Here is a 21748-nt window from a genome sequence, read left to right on the forward strand (position 1 = left end):
GCTCGAAAGATCGCGCACGGCCCAAACCATCGAGATTCTGGATGAGATCCTGGAAGGCGGGACCGTGAATACGATTTCTCCGATTCGGACGAGGAAGATTACGACGGGCGGTCCAAGCGTAACCGCAGCATGCTGCCGGGGCACAGCGAGTTTCTGGCCGAATTTCACAATCAGCAAGCGGACGGAGGATCGCTATTTCAGCCTGTGAGTCTAGTTTTGGCAATTCTTCTCAAAAATAGAATGCAAGTCTATCCCAAAAATAATTTCTGCTTTATAAAATGTGAAGTGTAAAAGATGAGTAGTTTTGCTTAAAAAGCTGATAAGTAGACGTAGCCTAAAGTTACAATCGTCCAAGAAGGTTTTGCAAGTGCGTAAAACCCATTTGAGTGATCCGAAAGTCTATAAGTATATCATTACTGACCGCATCTGGTAATCAGGCAATGGTAATTCTTTACATACTAAAATGTCACGTATCAAATTGCAGAGATCGCAATCGCCGATGAGCGGGAAAAGCAGATCGCACGAATCTTCCTCGTCGCAGAAGTCTCGTCTTCATAAAGGGTCTGGAAAACTGAAAGCCTTCGACCTGAAAGGAAAATCGGGTTCCAAAGTATGGCTATTGAACTCATGATTCTCTTTTTGTCTGTTCGAAAGTGACTCAACGACTCGAGTCACTTTTTGTATTGACTCGACTTGTACTCGAGTCATTGTGCATGACTCAAACCAAGTCATATAACTCGAGACTGGGACTGCCAAGACATGCATTTCATTGTAACTTCGAAGAATAGTAAAGTTACCACATGATTGGTATTTCGTCTAGCAGTCCTGATACTTGAAAAGTAGGGCCACAAACTGTTAAGACTGAGGAAAATTACGATATTATGACGGCAAAGCATTCTATATCACTCGAGCAGAGTTGAAAAAGTGGGTTGACCCGGACTGAACAAAAAACTGGACAGTGAACACAATGAATGAATTGAAAATGACTCGACTTGACTCGAGCTAAAACCATAAAAGGGATATTGAATATAAACTTCTATTGCTACCGTAATTATAACCACCAGGAAAGCGCAATGTTTAAGAAATAACCCTCGGTCTTTGCACAGGTCTGGTCCGACACGATACAACTTTCCTACAGTCCGTCCACATCTGGAATTACTGGTTCTTCCGGAATTTCCAGTGAAGACCGTTCTTCGACTAGCGGAAGTCCAGAGTAAGTATTAAGACCTATTTATGCCACTTTCTGTTGATTTTTCTGTTTTTAGACTATTGCCATTTCTACAGTTTTTAAGTCATAGCTATTTCGTACACAATTAGCTTTGTAGAGAATATGGTTATGGGGTACGTTTGCAGTCGATATAGGTCAAATTAAGATATTGATAGCTTTTCACATCTCATTTTGCGACCTCCTTTTTAAAAAATATGTAACATTATGCACCCAATTTGAACCAAATATCGTCGCAGTGGTATTAAAGGGACTTATGTCCATTTTACAAATTTTTAGTAAGTTAACTTTATGTAAAGTTTTCGTTCTCGGTCGGAAATAGCTTCGCCGTGATTACCTTTGAAACAATGAGACAAACAAATTCATGACCAGAATATGGGTAAGAAAATATGAAAATTAAACAAAAACTTCATTTTCTATCAATTTTTAAAATGGATCTCCAAAGTTGTAAAAAAGGACATAAGCTACTTTAATACCACCGTGATAATATTATCTATTGATTTGAAATAGTGAATGTAACATGAGGTGTAAAAAGCTACTCAGACACGAAACTACTGAATTCAATCTGAATATCTGAAAAAATGATATACAAATTGACCTTGAGCTGTTTGCCTTGATTATTCAAATTTTCATGCTAGTGTTGTCATATTTTGTGATACAATTGTTGATATACAATATTCTTTCAAATTCTCTACTTGTTGCTGACGATTACCCCTGACGTGTGTCAGCCGAAAATATTTGGGTTTAATTCAGTATGAAAACATTATTCAATTGTACAAATAATTTTTTTTAATATCAAGTACTTTAACAACAATTGACTGTTGCTATGAAGTTACAATTTTGTTTGTCATACTATTAACAACTTCAAAATTTCAGCCTCTACACATTTCGGAACCAGCCCTCAGCCTTCGTCGGAAAAGTATCTGCTACCGCACTTCTGCATCTACGTCACCTATTTTATCTGCTTCTCCGCAATGGCGGCGTGCATATTCTTCATCATTTTGTACGGAAACGACTTTGGCCCGGACACCACGAAACGGTGGCTTGTGACGTAGGCAATTTCGCTGCTGGAAAGCTTTTTCTTGGTTGAACCAATAAAAGTGAGTCTGTTTACACTCAATTTGTGTTTATCGTCGAGACTTAAGCTTTGAATTTGTCGGGTTGTGGTTTTTGCCGTGACATATGCACATACTGACGTAAGATCTTTATTCTTTCTGCAGTATAGTTAGTGGCTTGGTGGAATGTTTAATCTAGGTTCAATTCATAAAATTTCATCATAAGATTGTGTTGTGTTGGGATAGAATCAAAATAACCATGTGATTATCAGAGCTGGTCAAAGAAGTCAGGGTTGCTACTCAAGTAGATGTACAAATAATATGTAATTTCAACTCAATTACGAGTTTAAGTAGCCATCGCATTTTCAAAGACACTACTTTGAGTGGTAGTAGAAAATTAATGGCCTGATAAGCACCCAATCATGGGTACGGCAAAACCCATTAGCTAAATCTGTTGTGTTACATGAAAACCTTCACTTTTAGAGCTTCAGCAAAGTACGCGCTCCCGGCGGATTCGCCCTCGACAATTGCAAACGAGAAGCCCAGAAAACGCAACGTTCCAACAAGATGCTCTTAAACCTCGGAATGTACCTCATCTGCCTATCTTGCGTGGCAGCGGTGGCTTCTTGGGACCGCGATCCACTGGGATATTACAATACCCTCACCGTCAAGGAATCTCTTTTCAACACCGAATTTGATATATCGAATGATGCGGATGGCGCGAAATGGCAAAATAACTCTGTTGTTTTTCAAGATATAACAACGTATGTTGAGTTGACTCTGAAGTTTTGCCGTTTTTTTATTCGAAAATACGATGATTTCATTATTGTGATATTATTAAAGGCAGATATAGTTTACACAGATTTGAGATTGATTTACTATATCGTGCGGGCAGCTACTACCGATCCCCTGGCTCTAACGTCGATGCGAGACCTGAAAACAAAATTCTCGATATGGTTCGATATGGTTTCGCAGAGTGTGTTATCACATGAATACGCTGTGTTCGTATTCGTTGATTCTTCATCATTATTATAATTCAAAGCATTCACGTACGTTCGTTCGCCATTCTCGACGCCGCTGTACTGGTTCTTGTAGACTCAAATGTTGATGCTACAAAAACAGGGTTGTAATGACTCGAGTCATGACTCGGCTTATTTTATATGACTTGAAGGTGAAGAAATTTGGGAATTACAATGGTTAGATAAACGCATGTGACAAATTCTGTCGACATCGCTATTTGTCACCACTGCTTTCGTTGCACTCGTCTGATATGAGATATGCCGCCGTAAAAACAAAAGACAATGGTACATAGTAGCAAAGAGCAATGCATTGTACAAAATTATCCCGTGGTGAAGAGGTAATAGTACTCAAGACGTTAGTGTATTCTGCTCCCTTCCAAAGTGTTGGCCGAGTATCTTGACCGTGTTCTTAATGTTTTCTTTGTATTTTTCGCTTCTGATTGGGTCTTTTGGGTTGTTTAGGTTCAATATTTCGGTTTTCTTTTTGTTTATCTTTTGTCCTGTTGCTTGTTCTAAATATTCCATTTCTTCAATTACATAATCAATAGATTCCAGGTCTGTGGTTATTATCGTCCAGTCGTCAGCATATTGCTGCAGTTTGAGTTGCATGTTTGCCAGTTTTATTCCTTTGATTTTTTTATTCTGTAGGAATCTCTGGGTCATTGGTTCGGCTGAAAGGGCGTAGAGACTCATGCTCAAGGGGCAGCCTTGGCGGAGTCCTCTCTTTAGTGGTATTTGTTTGGTATGGGTGCCGTTGATGTCGACTTTACTCTCTGCGTTTTCGTAGATCTTCTCAATTAGATTTGTCAATTTTTTGCCGAAGTTGAGCTTTTCTATGATGCCAAGAAGGTAATTGTGCGGGACAAGGTCGAATGCTTTTTCTTGGTCAATGCTCGATATTACTAGTGGCGATTCTTTGCCGTTGCTGTGACTTATCGCTGCCTCGATGTTTTGAAGTGCGTCCGTGATTTGTCTGGATTCTATCGCGCACTTTTGCGTGGAGGAGATGACTTCACCTAGATCTTTTCGAATTCTGTTGGCAATTATTTTTGTTAGCAACTTATAGTCAGCGTTGGCTAGGGATATTGGCCTCCAGTTTTTTAGGTCTTCAGGGTCCCCTTTTTTGAAGATCAAAGTGACTTTCGATTCGTTCCATGTGGTTGCTGTACTTCCGAATAGGAGAGCGTTATTGTATATTTGGAGGAGGTCGTGCTTGAGGAGTTGAAAGAAGGTTTTGTAGAATTCGATCGAAATTCCATCCGGTCCGGGTGATCGATTGTTTGCCTGTGTTTTTAGAGCTTCTTGTAGTTCTAATTCGGTTATTGGGAGGTCATGTAGTATTCTTCTTTCAGGTGGTATTTTTTTTGTTAGTAGTTCAATCAGGTTTCTTTGTAGGTTTGGGTCTCCGGTCTGTTCATCATTCCACAGGTCTGTATAGAAGCCATGTATTGTGTTTATTATTTTTTCTTTGTCTGTCGTTGTATTTCCGGTTCTATCTTTCAAGCGTGTGATTGTTTTCCTCAGCTTTTTTTCTTTGAGATGTTCGTAGAATTGGTGTGTAGGTTTTTCTCCTTTCTCCAGTTGCTCTCTGTATTCGAATTTCATGATTGCATCGAGTTTTTTCCTCTCTAACTCTTTCAGCGTTGAGCTGCCGAAGGCAGCGAAACAGAAAAATAAACTGCACATATCAAGTCACAGTATATAATTTCTGTAGTGGATCCATTTGGAATTCTTACGATCGAATATAACAAACTGGATTTGGTTAGGTAAGAATCCCAATGCTTTACGACTAGATCTCTTCCCCGTAGGCCGTCATTGGTGGGATTGCCCCTACCCACGGAAGTGACTGGATTGTGAGATTTAGTTTGCAATTATGTAGCGAAAATTTTACAGATAATATGGTATGTTAGTAGTGACAATATATAAGTAAAATGGAATATGAGAAATATATATAACAATATATAGATTGTAACACGAGAAATGGTCAAGTGATTGTGAGCCTCACAGCTCAGTAGTGCCCTCTCTGGTTAGATTTTCCCCTCGTGTCTTGATAGTCACTTGTTGAAGTTTAGTCGCTTTGTTGCTTGTAATATCATTGGATCAGTGATTGAAGTTAGGCTAAATTTAGGGATACAATGTACCATAGGGCATTTTGACCTAGCGTATGCAAATTAGGTGTTTTCCCACATAATGTTAAAATTGCACCACTTATCTTCATTTCTGGTTTGAACTGACTGTCCTAACGAAGTAGTTTGGCCTGAAAAAACGTTTTTGGCTTTGCAACAGGCAACTTTTTACATAAAAAAAATATTTTAACGAAATCTGGCCCTATGAAGAATTCCAGTGGTTACAATATGTATTATGGTAGAAATAATTAAAATATTTTTTATTACAACGAGAGATGCTTTCCTGCATTCTTGGGTAGAAAGTGCGCGTCCTTACTAAGAAGCTTGTCAAGGACCTTCAACAGCAGCAGTTATTGGCCGACAACACTCAAATTGTGCGTACACTATGCTGGTGCTGGTGACACACCGGGTTGCTTCATTCTGACAATGTTGTCTACATCACAATTTTTCATCATGCGCTTCTTAATATAACAATGATGCAATGCACAAGAAGTCTTTCTTCAGTTAGGATATTGCGGTACGTTGACCATAACACCATGTCTACCTATTATTTTTTTTTTTACCGTTTATGATTCACAATGAGCAGACGATCAGTCGTTTACAACGGTAGGCCTATAAAATAGGCTAAAAGTGGTAAAATATCAAATTATATGTTCACCGACAGTGCTAAATCTACGATACAAACAAAATGCAGACGTCAAAAATTTATTGATTTGATGAAAAATTTTGACAAATTTTGACATGTCAAAAAAAACCGCCGTAGTCATTATATATAAGCTATTTATTTATTACCATATGTAGAGGTAGGCCATAAAACTTGCCTTTGGCTAATTCCATTATAACTTAACAGGGGCTGTAATGCATACCTTTGACCGAAAAAAAATTATCTTTGGATTCAGTGATTGATTATAATAGTAGTTACGGTGAGCAGATTTGTACTTCTGTCCACCACAACTACTATTAAAACCAATCACTGAATGCAAAGATAATTTTTTTTCATGATTTCCTTGAGTAGAGATTAATTTAAAAACCCTATTTTTTATCAATCACACTGCTTCAAGAGTACATTTTGCAATAATTTTTTTTTGTGTAAACGGAATCCTACATGGATTTTCAAGTCCGCTCCCCCCAATTTTGTTTTGTCCGTAACTTTTTTTTCTTCGAGTTTAGAGCGAAAATGTTGATTTTTTTCAATTCCTTGGCCTCAAAATTGTATAATTAGACATTGTAATTGATTCTTCACCATCATCATTACAGCAAAAAATATGGATTTTAAAGATTTTTGGGTGCAGCGCCACCTATTGATGAGAATTTCGAATCGCATTATCTTTCGAACCGCTGGAAATTTTTCCATCTAATTTTTTTTAATGTACCCAGAATTGAAAAAAGAATAACATTTGTAAATATTGGACAATTCTGAGGGTATGCATTACAAATGTCAGAAAATTTGCTAAATTATAATGGAATGAGTCCTTTATCAAAAAATCAAATGTATTTGTCATATAAATTCAGCGATGAATGATGCCTCGCAGGATGATAGAAACTGTCTAGGCACACCAAAAATATAACGCTTAACGTACCAGGACTCCCACATGACTGTAAATCTGTAGACTATTAACCTACGGATAGATACGCAACTCCTGTCATTATGCTTGTGCAACCAGTCGGTGAAATGATTTGCTCAGCGAAGGTCAAAGTATACGTCAAGCAAGCACCAGATAAACATGAAAAGGATTTTTATCCTCCAGATCTGTTCGAGTCGTTCGAGTGAAATTTCAGTTACAGAATCCGCTATTTTCTGGGGCTTTGGGGACTGTCCTGAATCCGTTTATTTTGGGAATTTCCACTTCGACCTTCAGACAAGTAAATTCCAAAATATCTGGCCATTTGTTAAAAAAACGATTCCATACAGCGACAGGCAGAACCTCAGAAATTATGGAAGAGTCAAATCAGCAATTAAAGATTATGAGAATGGATGGACGAAACTTTTGTTCAACTCGGCCAAAATTGCAAAAGTCTAGACTAGACGATCTCAACACGGCCTAGTTTGGACGATATTTGCAGTCACAAAAAATGAAACTCCTGGTCAAGTTCAAGATAAATACCAAATCGGACCCCTAACGTCCAATTTATTGCCTGAAAAAACGCAGAATACTTTCTCTTGTCATACCCAACCATTTGCATCCATAGTAAACCAGTTTATGACTCATATTCCGTCACAAACTTGGACTTGAACTTGAATATGTTCTTGAAAATCACCGAAGCGTGACCACAATTACCAAACCCCCTCAGAAAACAGGGTCCGTCTACTTTGTGCATGTCGGCTATGTCGACTATGTCGACTATGTCGGCTATGTCGACTATGTCGGCTATGTCGGCTATGTCGGCTATGTAGCGGCTATTTTGCGGCTTTGTCGACTATTTCGGCTATGTCGACTATGTCACAGATATGTCGGAGCTATTTGGCCTTTTTCGCAGCTAAAGGTCGACTATGACAGATGTCGCAGATATATGTCGGCTTTGTTGCACCACATAATAATTGTGTGTGGTATTTTTAGGGTCAAATCAAGGTTGTTATAACAACAATCGGGCACGGTCTCATACCATGTGGTTCGACGAACCATCCCGAATTCACATTTGCGATTGGCAATACGGGGAAATTATTGGTATTGGGTTTTGTCTTACTGCTTAGTGTAACAAATAGTAAGTCAACTGAGATTGGGATGCCTATATAATTATCTGCTCTGGCAACCCTGGCAAGCGTGACGGCAGTGTTTTAACGGGAAATTAGCGATCTAAAAGTACGTGCAATTCGTTCTACGTGAATTAAATAACCCAAACTTTTGGGATTTGACACCGAATACAATCATTATCTCCTCCCCTCGCTACAATTCATACCAACCAACTGCGAAATTATACAATTCCATATGGACTAACGAAACTGATTATATTTGGCGACATGCGACAACCATTGCCATGTCATCAACATATAAAATACATCAAAGATTGTACAGCAAAACCGTAATCACATGAATTTTCTTCTTGTTTTTTGTTTGATGGCAGATCGCGGATATTGACCTAGCTTCCTCCCACTTTGCTTTGATGGGGTGTTTGTTATCAACTTGGAATCGGTTGAGACAGAAGTCTTTTTATTATTTGGCAAAGTTACTCGAGGAATAAACTTCATGAAATCCTGGTAAATCCGTTCCTGTCGCTCACTGGTCATGCCGGACCAATCCCAGTGCTGGACAACAAATTTGTCGCAGCAACTGATCACTTGATACGGTCCAGTTCTAGTTAAACTGCGTCGAGCATCAGCATATTGCGAAGAAACTGCTGTGTGCAGGGTATTAATCAGTTGGGGAATTTTCTCAATTTTCCATTCAGTTAATCGCTTTAATACATTGTTTATACTTTCATTGTTGTTATTGGTCCAAAATTGGTTTGCAGAAGAAATTTTGCCAATTTTCCAAACTTTGTTTTTTAACAAGTTGAGCATTCGAGTCTCAAGGTATTTTGTCAACTGCGGGCATTCTTCATTACAACGTGCAATGATTGCATTTTGAAGTTGCTCAAACTCCTCTTCCGTGGTACTGTCGAGAAGACGGAACACGTGTTTGACTAAACTGTTTCTCAGACCTTTGTCGGATCCAATGCAATTTTTTAGCTTGTCAATTAGATTGTCTTTCAAATGTTTAACGCAAAGTATGTGTTTGCATTTGGGGAACGAGCTCTCGATAGCTGCATGAAGAGCAATTTCATCATCAGTACCAACGATTAATCGAGGGAAGTCTGATCCAAGAGCAGATACGAGCTGGTTGAAAAAGTCTTTGTACGTCCCAATGTCAGATTTATGATGCAAATACAATGGACCAATAAAAATCGGGTTTTCGTTAGTTTCGACGCTGATCAGTTTTGTGTTTTTGAATACTGCAACAGTCACATAGATGTTTCCTAAGTTGAATGTTTTTTCAAAGCCAAAAGAACCGCCTTTCCTGTTACACATTGATTTTTCAAATCTAAGATCTGTTCTTTAGTGTACAGAATTATGTTGGGGGGATTTTTCTGAGAATGAATAATTTTTTGAACGAAATTAGATGTTTGTGCCATGTTAATTACTTGTAGCATTTCGTCGGCGAACCCTCCCTTCGGATGAATTTTCGAATCAGATTGTTCATGTCCATGTTTTACTCTATATTTGGTTTGGCGGATTTGGTGGGAGTTTCGTGGCATTTTCGTGATGTCTGTCGTCTCCGTTTGCAAATTGCTGTTAAGTCTTTTTGCCGGTATATAAGAGCATTTATCTTTTATTTCATCCAAAACGATGGGATTCGTTCGAATATAGGTTTGCTTTTTTCCTCTGCTGTTTCCATGAGCATTGCATTCCTGTAGTTCTCCTTTATACTCCACAAGAGCTACTGGGGGCGCATTTTCGTCTTCGATCCATGACACTCTTTTTGCTAACTTATTCCCTTTTAGATTAGCATAATACCTCCCAATTTTGATGATGTCTTTGGGATCTGGTTGGGGCGAAATATCATGATATCCTACCGAATTTGTTTCGTGCACCTTTTTTCTTATGCAGAAAATCCCGTTTTTTATTTCCGGGGTGTAAACCAAGGTATAGGTTTTATCCGACTTGACGTATTGGGAAGATGTCTGCTTCGTGTTGATCCATGCTCCCATATCATCCCAAAATATGCGTGGTTTCTTGGCTTTCCTTCTAAGTATGTTATTGGAATTCAGTGGCGGCTCGTCCTATAGGGCAACTGGGGCATTGCCCCACCTAAAATTCTGTTCAATAACAATCATTTACCATTTATAGACGCACAGCAAACAATATATACCGATATCACAGCGAAACCCGCATTCTTCTTGTGCTTTCGCTTGTAAATGCCCATGTATAGCGAAGTCTCTGCGATAATCGAATTCTCTTCTGTGTTTTCGCTTTGTGAATGCCTAGCCGGGGCTTGCCCCGGTAGCGCTCATAACAAGCTTTCACTGTCTATTCTCTGAAATCCGCGCACAATAAAGAAACGGTGATTTACTCTCTCCTATTCATAAAATTACCGAGCAAGTAGGGCAACTTGCCTGGTTGCCCTTAAGGTGTGATGTAACAATCGTATCTATATCTCAACTCGGTTACCGGCACACGCGTTGAGTCGACCTTAGCTGGTATTGGACGATTTTTGCGATGTTTCGCACATTGAAAATTGTTCAAACTTGGTATGTTATGTCGTGAAGGTAGTATTAAACACCGCTCCAAGTTTCAGGGTTGTTAATTAAAGTGTAGGGTAGTAATTTCGTTTCCAACGTTGACAGTGTGCTAATCCGTCATGTATCGCAAACAGATTTTACTTAAAAGCGGGCATTGGTCTCCATTGATTTTGACGATGTTTCATACCCAGATCGGTCATGACATTTGGCATAGTTATTCATAGTGTTAGTATCGAACGCCGTACCAAGTTTTAAGTTTATCACGGAACTATGTGGGTGGTAATTTCGTCTCCTAAGTCGAGTGAGAGCTGACTCGCCATTTATCACTAACAGATTTTACGCAAAACCGGTATTGGTCTCTATCGATTTTAACGATGCTCCATACCTAGATCGGTCTTGAGCTATTGAACGGTATGTCTTGATTTCAGTATCGAACGTTGTGCCAAGTCCCGAGGTTGACACTAAATGATTTGGACACTAATTTCGTCATCGAGGTCAAGTATAGTAGAGATGGGTGCTGATCTGACACATGGCCTAATACTAATTACCGCATTGCGGATTTCACGCAAAAGCCTGTGTTGGTCTGTGCTAATTTTAACTGTGTTTCATACTGAGATAGGTGAAGAGATGATGATCTCATAAAAGAGGTTACTAAGATTCGCGGTTTGCATTCAAATCTTTACTTTATTTTATATTCTCCAATGTCAATTTTACCGTGAAATTGTGGCCTTCAAGCCATTTGCTGACATCCCTATGTCAAGCGCGTTAGCTATAGTTCGTTTTCGATGACGGCTAACAGCTGATCGCTTGATCAGTCTATTCCTCAGTATATTTTACGCTAAATTCGGTGTTTTTACGCAAGACTCGGCCATTATCAGCCTGGAAATTATCAACTGATCTAACCGTACACGGAAGGAAAGCGCACTCTTACCCTTTTCCCAACGTACTTCGATAAAAAAATGAAAGGCTGACGTATAAGCGAGGATAAGGACGCCTTGTTATACACTTTCACACTGCTGGTACAAGGGGACAGTGTCTCTAGTGCGACCGAAATTGGGTAACGTGATCTGAACCATGCGGGCTACTGCAAACGGTGTCTCGATATTACCCGATGGTCGACATTGCTCAGCTCGAGTTGACTTGTTTATATTCCAATACATCTTTTTCCGTAGTAGTAACCACTAGTGAACTTGTAAAATTCCTATAGTTGAAAAATCGCTTTTTATCAACTTTGCTGCAGTGATTAGGCTCGGTGCGTTAGATGTGCTCAGTTGCTCACGATTCTTACGCTCTCATTCTGGGTATTCCAGATTTCAATGAACTCGTCGTTGAACATTTTTCAACTATGAAATCACGCCGCGCGCAATAGGCCTACTGATACAAACGTTAAAATGTGCAGGTATGAACTATACTGTACTTCATATTTTCTCTCGAATAATTTGAAACGCGTAATCATTGTTAACCATGTCTAATGTCTATACCCCATTCAAATTGTGTGTGGCCATCACGAAGTCACATTTTCACGTCGCAATACACTATTGTGACGTCATTTAGACAATTAAAATCGCGTACACCCCTTGCCCCACCACACGATATTGTCACGAGCCGCCACTGTTGGAATTATCAACTAAAAAGTAAACATTACTTTTTCTACCTATCGGAACACCTTTCATCGGAGTACGGCAGTTTTGCAAAAGGCACCACACTTCTTCGATCCCCATAAATTCCCTCCAAACTAGCTGATTACCGTCTATGGGCAATTCTTCCGAGGATCCGCTTGCTTTTGCGCTAGTTGTGGTTTCAGCCTCCTCGTAATCATTGTTCGGCTGACCAAAGATGTCAGGCTTCTCCCCAGTACCAACGGAATCTGCTACCTCCAAATAATTTACTCCAGGTTCGAAGCTTCTTGACATTTGTTCCGCATGAATTGAATCCGGTACATCCTGACTGTTTCTTGCTGTACATTTATTATGGCTTCCATGTGTCATCAACCAGAGATGATATATGAAGCGGTCAAGCACGAGTGATGCGGTCATGCACATTTGGGTAAGGCATGACGTCATACCTTGCTACTTTACAGGGAAGCGTCATCATAATACATACAATAACCCACGTAACATCCCCTTCTCAAAACATCACAAAATAATTGAAAACGAAGCGAACCGAATTAGCATATAAATTACAGCAACGAATGAAGTTGTAACATAGTCTTGCAAGTATGCTGGTCGAATTACGACTTGGCCTGCTGCTACTGGAACCAGATAACGACCCATTACTGTCGCTGTTCACTACTGCTGGTCTGGCAATCGAAATGTCGTCAAAGTCAAATGCAACATGCGGGCGAGTTACAGTAGTTCGAATAAACTTTCTGTTGCGTCGGTAGATCGTTCCATCTGTCGCCTTAACAATGTACGATCGATCATTCAGTTGCTTAATCACCACCGCTTCGAGCCACAAGCCATTTTCTGTCCTTTTGAATCGAACCTGTTGACCAGGACTCAACAGGGCGAGGTCTTTTGCACCACGATTGTAATACTTTGCCTGTTTTCTTTTCCGATCCATAAGCGATGGAATGACATCAGAAACAATTTTCGGCTCAAGCAGTTTAGTTGCTATTGGCAACAAGGTCTTGGTGCGTCTTCCTAATAGCCTCTGTACTGGAGAGCCAGGAACAGTCTCGCCTGGAGTGTTCCTCCAATCCAACAGTATACAATATTTATGTCTTTTTTGTCAGTTGTCGCTTTACGAAGTAACGATTTGAAGATTTTGACAGCTGATTCCGCCTTTCCGTTCGATTGGCTGTGTCCTGGAGAGCTGGTCACATGTTCAAACTCATATTCCTTTGCAAATGCCTCGAAGTCATGAGCAGCATAGCATCGACCATTGTCAGTAATCAATTTCTCGCAGATTCCATGACGTGCCATATGTGATTTTAAGCGGCGAATAACTGCTGTAGAAGTCTGTGAGGTTAGTCGATCTACCTCAAAATAATCCGAGTAGTGATCAACTGTAATCAAATAATGTTGTCCGTCAGATTCACATAAATCGCTACTGATTATTTGCCAAGGACGTCCTGGTACCGGATGTGAAATCAGACTTTCCTTCTGTTGTTTGGGTTGGTGTAAGCCACATTTGGGACAGCTTGATACGAAGTCCGTAATATCGTTAACCATGTATGAAATTTGTCATTCAATCCAACTGTATCGCATTTCAAAAAGGCCCAGTTGAAATTTTCAGGCAATGGTATTGGCGTCCACATTAAATGAAGTACTGAATAGTCAGAATTTGTTTCGTATAGAAGGAATGTCGGCAGAGCGGTAGCAGGTAGCCCGCGGGGACTAGATGAGTAGCCCGCGAGCCCATTCTAAAAAATAGGTGGAATAGCAGCATTTACCAATGTTCGTCAGATTATTACCAGTGAGCTTTTAAATATATAGATTGACTGATTCAGCTATTCTTGTTCCAAACACACTAACATGTAACTTACATATATAAAGACTTAAAAATATCTTCAATTGCAATAAGTGATATATAGATGTATGTGATAGAATCACCAGAAATTCAAGATACGGCGCATTGCCTATAAAGGCGACATGACGGAATGCCGTCCACGGTCTTCTTGAAATGGTAGGGGGTTCCGTTGCGATAGCTCGACTACCAGGACAATGCTAAAGTAGTAAACAATATTACTATTCGGAGTCAGATAGCCGTGAAGTACTAGCAGATTTTCGATATCTGTATAGGCCTACCCATTACATATTGCATCTTTTGGCACAGCTTGTTTCTGTTACACTCAACGCAGTTTGATATATCATGTTTCCAACTTTCTGTAATCGTTACTGCTGTCCGGTATATTGAAATCTTGTAATTTCTGGATGCTGAACAGCTGGATTGAAATTGTAACACTACAAAATGACCCCCATCTCAGTCTGCAGCAAACGTTTGGTGCATTGTTGATACGGAAAAGTACAGTGGTGTATGCGCAGCAGCTATGAAGAGTGCAAGCGTTTATGGTTCAACTTATCGTTGTGAATCAGCCTTTTCGGGCATGAACTTTATCAAAAACAAACACAAAACACGCTTAATTAATGCAAATCTGGAACACTCACTCAGAATTGCAGTGTCAAGTTAAATACCAGAGTGTAGCGCACTAGTTGATATCATACAATGCCAGGCTTCCAACTGACTGCTATAGAAACAGATAACATGATGTCCAGGCCTGCCCAGTGCTATGAATATCAAAGCGGAAATTAGGTGTGGTGCGGGTAAACGGGGGGGAGTAAATAGTAGCCCGCCGCTTCAATCATTACCCAAAAGTAGCCCTCGTTTGCAAAAAGGTTGGTGACCCCTGCCCTAATTCGGTTAAAGGGAGCTTGTTGATTAAAGGGGGACATAACGGTGACTGCTGACTCCTGAAGATCAGCTCGGATACAAGTTTGCATTTCAAAACTAGCTAGAGTGCGTTTATCTTCTGAGGGAGTTAGCGAGTTCGCTGTCATTATATTTTTGATATATATTATTTTTGATATCACAGCATTCCAATATGCAGACATGACACAATTGCTTACGTCAGTGGTTCCCAACCTTTTTAATCCTAATTCCCCACTTCCGATTTATTTCGAGCTTTCATTCCCCACCTAAAATCTCTATATCCATATCGACCCTTTAAAGTGCTACCTCCAATAAAATTTTGCAAGACATTGCTTAGTAATTGGTACGTGCTATTGGTGATTGTCAAGATCCCCGGAATTGATCAGCACACAATTAAACTTACGCAGCGGTGAACTGGTAACCGTAAACGCACCTCCCTAAATATATCTATCTACCCCGGCGCGCAGCCAACGGAAAAATAGGAGGGGTTTGAAAATTTTCCAAATGTTGCGTAAACTTCCTGATGTTGACGAACTCATGCGTGCGATATATATATAAGCCGCCGTAAACTACCCTTTCGCACAATGCTAAAAGAACTTGAAATAACATAAATATGTAATTTCATTTGGAACGAGTCCGGATGTGCTATCAATTAGCAAGTCCACGATCTCCCTTGAATACATGTTCAGCAATATGAGCTCTTATTACAACGAATCATAATTTTTCTATCACTACGTTTCGTGACCGATGATGGTGTACAAATGAATAAAATCATTTCTGGAGATCACGTGTCGCTATCCAGGCGATTTTCGCTAATTGCGAGCACTGATAATATGAATCGCTGAATTGCAAATGAGCAATGAAATATTTGGTCGGCATTTCAAAACGACATTTAATAAATGAGAATATTACTGTAGAGATTTAGGAGAATATTACTGTAGAGATTTTTTCAAAAGTGAGTCTATTCCCCACCAGAAATCCCTGAATTCCCCACCAGTGGGGAACTCCCCGCCGTTCGGAACCACTGGCTTACGTTGTCTTAAACTAGTATAGTCAAGTAATTTAATAGCAAAATGTCTATTTCTCTTCTCTGTTCTTAACTTAACCAAACCTCTTGTTTTATTGAAATTAAATTCCAACATAGTTTAGTCCTAAACCATCGGCGCAGGCTGGAATTGTATCATATCAATTTGTAAATGGGTAATGTATCAATCAAATCAGGTTTATTAATATTTTCCTCGTTTCAAAACATCACAAGACTGCGATACAATGAAAAGATAGGAAGGTGTCGAAACAACTTGGCGTAGCATTTAAGATCAGACACCCACCTTAGCCTATGTATTGCATCTTATCAATTCGTTCCTCTATTCTCTATTTTGGCTTTTAACTATATTCCGATGCCATGCAATTACTTACGTAGTTAAGCATTTCTACGTATATGTGAGCAATAAAGCGCCTTCTTGCGTCTATATTCAACTCTATATTCGTTCATAGGTCCAGAATCAATAACCACTCAATCTGGATTTGAGACAGCTAGCAAAATGCGATGACGTAAGCATGCCTCATACTTCGAAAAGGCAACTTGACTTGAATTGTGACTTGACCCGTGACTTGACTTGACTTGACTCATCGACTTGACTCGAGTCACCTCCGAAATTCGAGTGACTTGACTTTACTCGAGTCACCTTCGAAAATCAATTGACTTGACTTGACTCGAGTCAAAATGTGCAATGACTCGTGACTCGAAGGTAGTGACTTGATCCCAACACTGTTGTATTGTGGGGCTGAGATTGAGAAGACTATTCATCGCTACCATCCAGCGCGGCTATGGACAACGGACAAATACACAATGTTTCGGCCGAGGTAGCATGTCTTGGTGTGTCGCGGAACGGTATTTGCCGGCACCGAATCTATCGCAACCAGGCTTCTAGTGAAGGTATTTATCTTATATTTCAAGTCAAAATTTTCAGACGGTGACAAAATATTCCAACGTCATCGATTCAAGTCAAACAGATCGCTATCCTTGCTTGATTTTTAGTGAACAGCTCCCCGATCGAAAAAAGATATGTTGAACTTGGTGCCACGTTGCCGAAACGTAATGGGTTTCCTAAATTTCAATGAGCTCCAACAGGAAATCTCATCGCGTGTATGTTATATATCAGGGCTGTAACCTAGTCACGATGCTCCGAGTCACACAAGTCAATCTCACTTCCATAGTTTTGACTCGAGAGTCAAGTCAAGTCATTTTGAATTCAGCATTGAGTCATGTCCGACTCCAAATCACCGAGCAGAGGGATCGACTCCGAGTCATTGTAATGGTATTATGACTCGAGCCCGAGTCCAAGTCATTGTGTTGACTGCTCAGTTTCCAGTTGAAGTCTTGTTAAACCCACTTTTTATTACTCTGTTTGGTGATATTGACAACATATATTCCATTGCATTGGTACCGTTCGCAACCATCGTCATAGAATTTAGCACTCCCTATTTTCATTCCCTCTGGAAAACTTTGGAACCCAAGTAAGCCAGCATAACAATCTGGTATTGTTGAGGCCAAAATATTCTCAATGTTAATATTCGGTGGATTTGAAAAACCGGATTTGTTACAATTTTGTCAGATTTGGTTTGGATTATGATTGGAGTTTCTTTCTTAATGGATTCTGATTTGGATTGGATTTACCGATTTTCTGAGAGATTGAAATTTCGTGTCGCCAATGGCGACAAACTTTATTCAGATCACCTAATAATGTACTTATGGTTTACTAAAATATGGAAAACTCGGTGCCAATGAACGTTGTGCACGAAAAGTTATCGAGTTAGTATATTTTATTCCGCAATCAATGTATAGTCTCTAAAGCAATACGCTGGTTCAGTAACGTCAAACCCACATATTTACGACACAAGTAAACATTACGTTATATTTATATGTGTATGCATAAGACATTACGCAACCACTATTGATGTTCAACGTTACTTTTCATGGATAACTTGCCCGTCTCAACGCACATATAGACAACACATATTTATTCCGTCTAAAATTTCATAATATGACACCTAACAAATATGAATTGGAATTTGTGAAATTTTGCAAGATTTGGATGGGATTCGAATTTAAGATGTTTTTGTAATGGTTTTGGATCTGGACTTACCGATTAGAAATCCCCTCACCGTCATCACGTCATCACGTGCATGGTGAGGTTTTGAGATGAAACATGAGGTGGAAATACATTTACTCCTATTTAAATAGGTGGATAATGGTACCCACCCTTAAAAATAGGTGGATCTGACGTTACACTTGTTAGTAAAGGTGTAAATGATATTTACACCCCTAGTCCACCAAAAAATCCACCTTTATTTTTTACAGTGTAGGTCGCATTGTCCGGTTTGTAGTCGGAACAAAATCTCTTTATACCTTTTCGGCAATCCGCAGTCACGTCTGCTCTGTAGTAAACGATTGGAAAACATTCCCCTTATTGATGCGACTTGTCCGATTGTGGTTAGCGGTTATTCCAAATTCGACGCACGCATGACTCGTCTGACGAAAAAAAGTTGTGACTCCAGTCATAAGCGGACCAAAAACCAGGGTTGTAACCGTTTTTGTGATTTTTATTCATTTATTTTATGTATACATAAAATATCAATAATTTCATAAATGCAATTCTTCCGGTTTGGTTCGTCCCCGTCATCGGGTCGTAGTAAAAGCCGCCACTAATTGGTGTTCGTATTAAGTCTTCGTAGTCGTAATTTTATCGTTTATGATTTTTGGTGGATAATGTGGGTGGTTATTGGTGGGGGAGTGATCTGGGTTGACGATGCTTGGGATAGGTTGTGGGTGAAATGGTTTGGTTTTGTGGGTCGATAAATACAATTTATCGCGCACTATCGGATAGCTTTCATTATTGTCGGAGCTTGTGGTCCGTCATATACGTTGCGCAAGATTTCGTCGGGTGTAGCGTCGACAGCCATTTGCAGGTCTGTATATATTGTTCCAGATCTTGTATTCTATTTGATAATCCATTTACGTTAATCGACGTTAGTATAATCTCGAAATGTGACTGGGTGAAAGTTGGTAGTCATGTTTGTCAATGTATTTCAATTCAGACTATGTCAAAGTCCTAATATTTCATTTTGGATTATCTGAATTTACTTTTAGTATATCCTGCAAATGGATTCGGATGCGGCACTATAACATTTTTGATAATAAGGACTCAAGGATTTTCAATCAACAATACCTGAATTTTTTGGTAATGCTAGAGTTTACAAATGATTAGTTGCGTGTTTTTGTTGAGAGTTTGATTTCATGTTGATAAAGGCCCTTTTCATACCGGATTTACGAAACTCTTTTGGGAACAAGTTCCGAAACAGGCGATGTTCACATAGAGAAAATATTACCGAAACAGTTCCGGGAAAAGAGCGCGTTCATACCTATTTAGAGTTACCGCGAACTTATGTTCACACAGGTCGTTTTTTCGGTAAATTCGCGGGAAATTATGGCCAGTATGAACGCGATTCTCCGTAAGTGTTGATAGTTACGAAACCATGTCTGTGGGGTGTTCCAGTTGTAATATGCTTGTGGAAAACGATGTGGGAGAGGCATATTCGTGGGATGCGGATAAGTTGGCTTCAACTTTTAGCTATGGGATGCTGCGGATATGCCTTCTCGGTGTGTATGGGGCTCTATACTCAATATACCAGTATCAGTAATAGAGCCCGAGCATGTTTCTGGCTTGTATATTATCAACCGAAGCTGAGAGCATAAACTGAAAGCCAGCAAAGAGGATAGAGTCCTGGAATGAAAAGAACCACCAATCACATCTGCGTACGACAAAGTCAGTTTATCTTTGGCATTGCTGTATAATGGTTTGGGTAAATCTAATCTTATGTACACTGTACAGAGAAACCAGGGAAATCGAGAAATCCGTGAGAGAAACATTTGGTATACTCTGCGACGAGCTTCGAGACCATAACGAAAAGCAGCAAGCAAATTATCCGAACTCAATTTCTCTTGCTTGCTGAGTAGCTGCCGCTCTTTGGATGCTAGCCAATGAAGCCAATCGTTTATAGATCCAGGTAAACATCAGATGTATTTTAAGAAGGCAACTGTCACAAGTTGATTTTAATAAAAATTATTTGCTGGTGCCTAGTAGGGCTAGCCACAATGATTCGAGTACTCGAATCTGAATCAAGTATTAACTTTATTGATTCGAGTCGAGTAATAAAATACTACTTTTCGAGTAGGCTTCTGAAATATACTGAAAGTTGATTTTCTAACGAGAATTATACCGTAGTTTTAACAATATTTTCCAATGAGTTAGCCCTGAAACCTTGATTGGCAGTGTCGCAACATACGAGATATAGTACAAAGCTATAGCTAATATAGTACAAAGCATGACCATCCCATAACACTGTCAAGCAGTGCAATGAAAACGGTATGGTCGAAAAAACATTAAAGTATCTTTAATGTGACGGACATTCGGACAGTGGCCGTTGTGTTCTCTATGGTGGCATAAAAGATAGCCTGCACATTTGAATTTTGGCATACATTGTGTTGTGATGTCATCATGATGATACTCGACTCGAAGCGTAATAAGTGATTCAGAATCGAATCACTCAGGTACTCAATTTTGCCCAGCCCTAGTGCATAGTAATATTTCTATATTTGTCATGGCGGAATGTCAGCCAGTTTTTGCGTAGCATGCCACCACAAAAAGGTCAGACAAATTTGGTCTTGAATCATTATGTCAGAAAAAGAAGTCTGAAAGACCAATTGTTCTTGCCAAGTAGGCTACTTTCTGTCTCAAAAGTAAGACCCAAATTGATGGAAAATAGACATAAACTGGAAACTGAACAGTCAACACAATGACTTGGACTCGAGTCATAAAACCATGAATCGAACTCGACGCTCTGCTCGATGAGTTGGACTCGGATTTGACTCGGTGGTAAATTGAAAATGACTCGACTTGAATCTAGTCAAAACTATTGAAGTGGAATCGACTTGTGACTTGGTTACGACCCTGCTCACTTGACTGAAATTGCTGAAAATGAGACCAAATTTGTATATTTTTTGTAGTGTAGTCAGACATGTACATCAACCTACTCATTTAGTTACTTTTAGTTACTAAAACCAAGTAGTTCCAGTTGTGGATTTGAAAAAGTGAATAGTTTCTGGTTCTAGTTGCGTATATTTGAAGGTGAGGAGTTCTAGTTTTAATTGCAGAAAAGTTGATAGTTCTAGTTCAGGGCCGGCCTGCCCGTGGCCTGCGAGTTAATTTCCGAAATTAGTAGTATTATCAAAAATGGATTGCACAGATTGTGAACTTGCAAGGTAATCAAAAATTTGATTAGTCTGGCCGCAGCACTTGAGATGTGATGACTGAAATATCAGTTCCGACGCATTTCAGATCTATGAGCCAGTCACATTTTGGTAGATCTTCGTACACTACAATAAAGCAGAATACTTTGCGATAGATTGATCAAAAGTCAGTCAGTCGTCGAGCATGTCCGCATTCAAGTCGAAATACAAGCAATTTCTTCTAAATCAATACCAGTCAGTCTTCAGAATTACCGGACCACGACCTAACATCGACCTCGCCCTCCGCCACATGCCACCCCATTTTGTCGCTTGCATCTTATATTCTCTGCATTACTTTTCATTCAGTGTGCATGCCTCTTATTTACTTCGCCTAGGCTAAGGTGGGTGTCTGATCTTAATGGCTACTCCAAGTTGTTTCGACACCC

At 39.6% G+C, this 21748-nt stretch overlaps 1 protein-coding gene and 1 long non-coding RNA gene across 2 annotated transcripts in view; one reads left to right on the plus strand and one right to left on the minus strand.

Annotated features, from left to right (window-relative positions):
• Positions 1-21748, minus strand: part of LOC145447249 (uncharacterized) — a 229584-nt gene that overhangs the window by 41012 nt on the left and 166824 nt on the right. The gene's annotated exons all lie outside the window — the stretch shown is intronic.
• LOC145438535 (uncharacterized) lies at positions 12-3136 on the plus strand. The gene is made up of 5 exons (XM_080315902.1): positions 12-204; positions 485-610; positions 1107-1213; positions 2102-2325; positions 2764-3136. The coding sequence occupies exons 1-4, from the start codon at positions 130-132 to the stop codon at positions 2313-2315; spliced, it is 522 nt and encodes a 173-aa protein (XP_080172028.1). The 5' UTR covers positions 12-129; the 3' UTR covers positions 2316-2325; positions 2764-3136.

Source organism: Botryllus schlosseri, chromosome 1 (genome assembly GCF_051294905.1).
Source record: "Botryllus schlosseri isolate E-star chromosome 1, Bs_hap1, whole genome shotgun sequence".
Taxonomy (NCBI): Eukaryota; Metazoa; Chordata; class Ascidiacea; order Stolidobranchia; family Styelidae; genus Botryllus; species Botryllus schlosseri.

Excerpts from the sequence above, each read along its gene's own strand:
- LOC145438535 (XM_080315902.1), top strand. The coding sequence starts at position 130 with ATGCTGCCGGGGCACAGCGAGTTTCTGGCCGAATTTCACAATCAGCAA. Across the intron at positions 205-484 it reads GAGGATCGCTATTTCAGCCT|AGATCGCAATCGCCGATGAG; the intron begins GTGAGTCTAGTT and ends ATCAAATTGCAG. Across the intron at positions 611-1,106 it reads AAGGAAAATCGGGTTCCAAA|GTCTGGTCCGACACGATACA; the intron begins GTATGGCTATTG and ends GTCTTTGCACAG.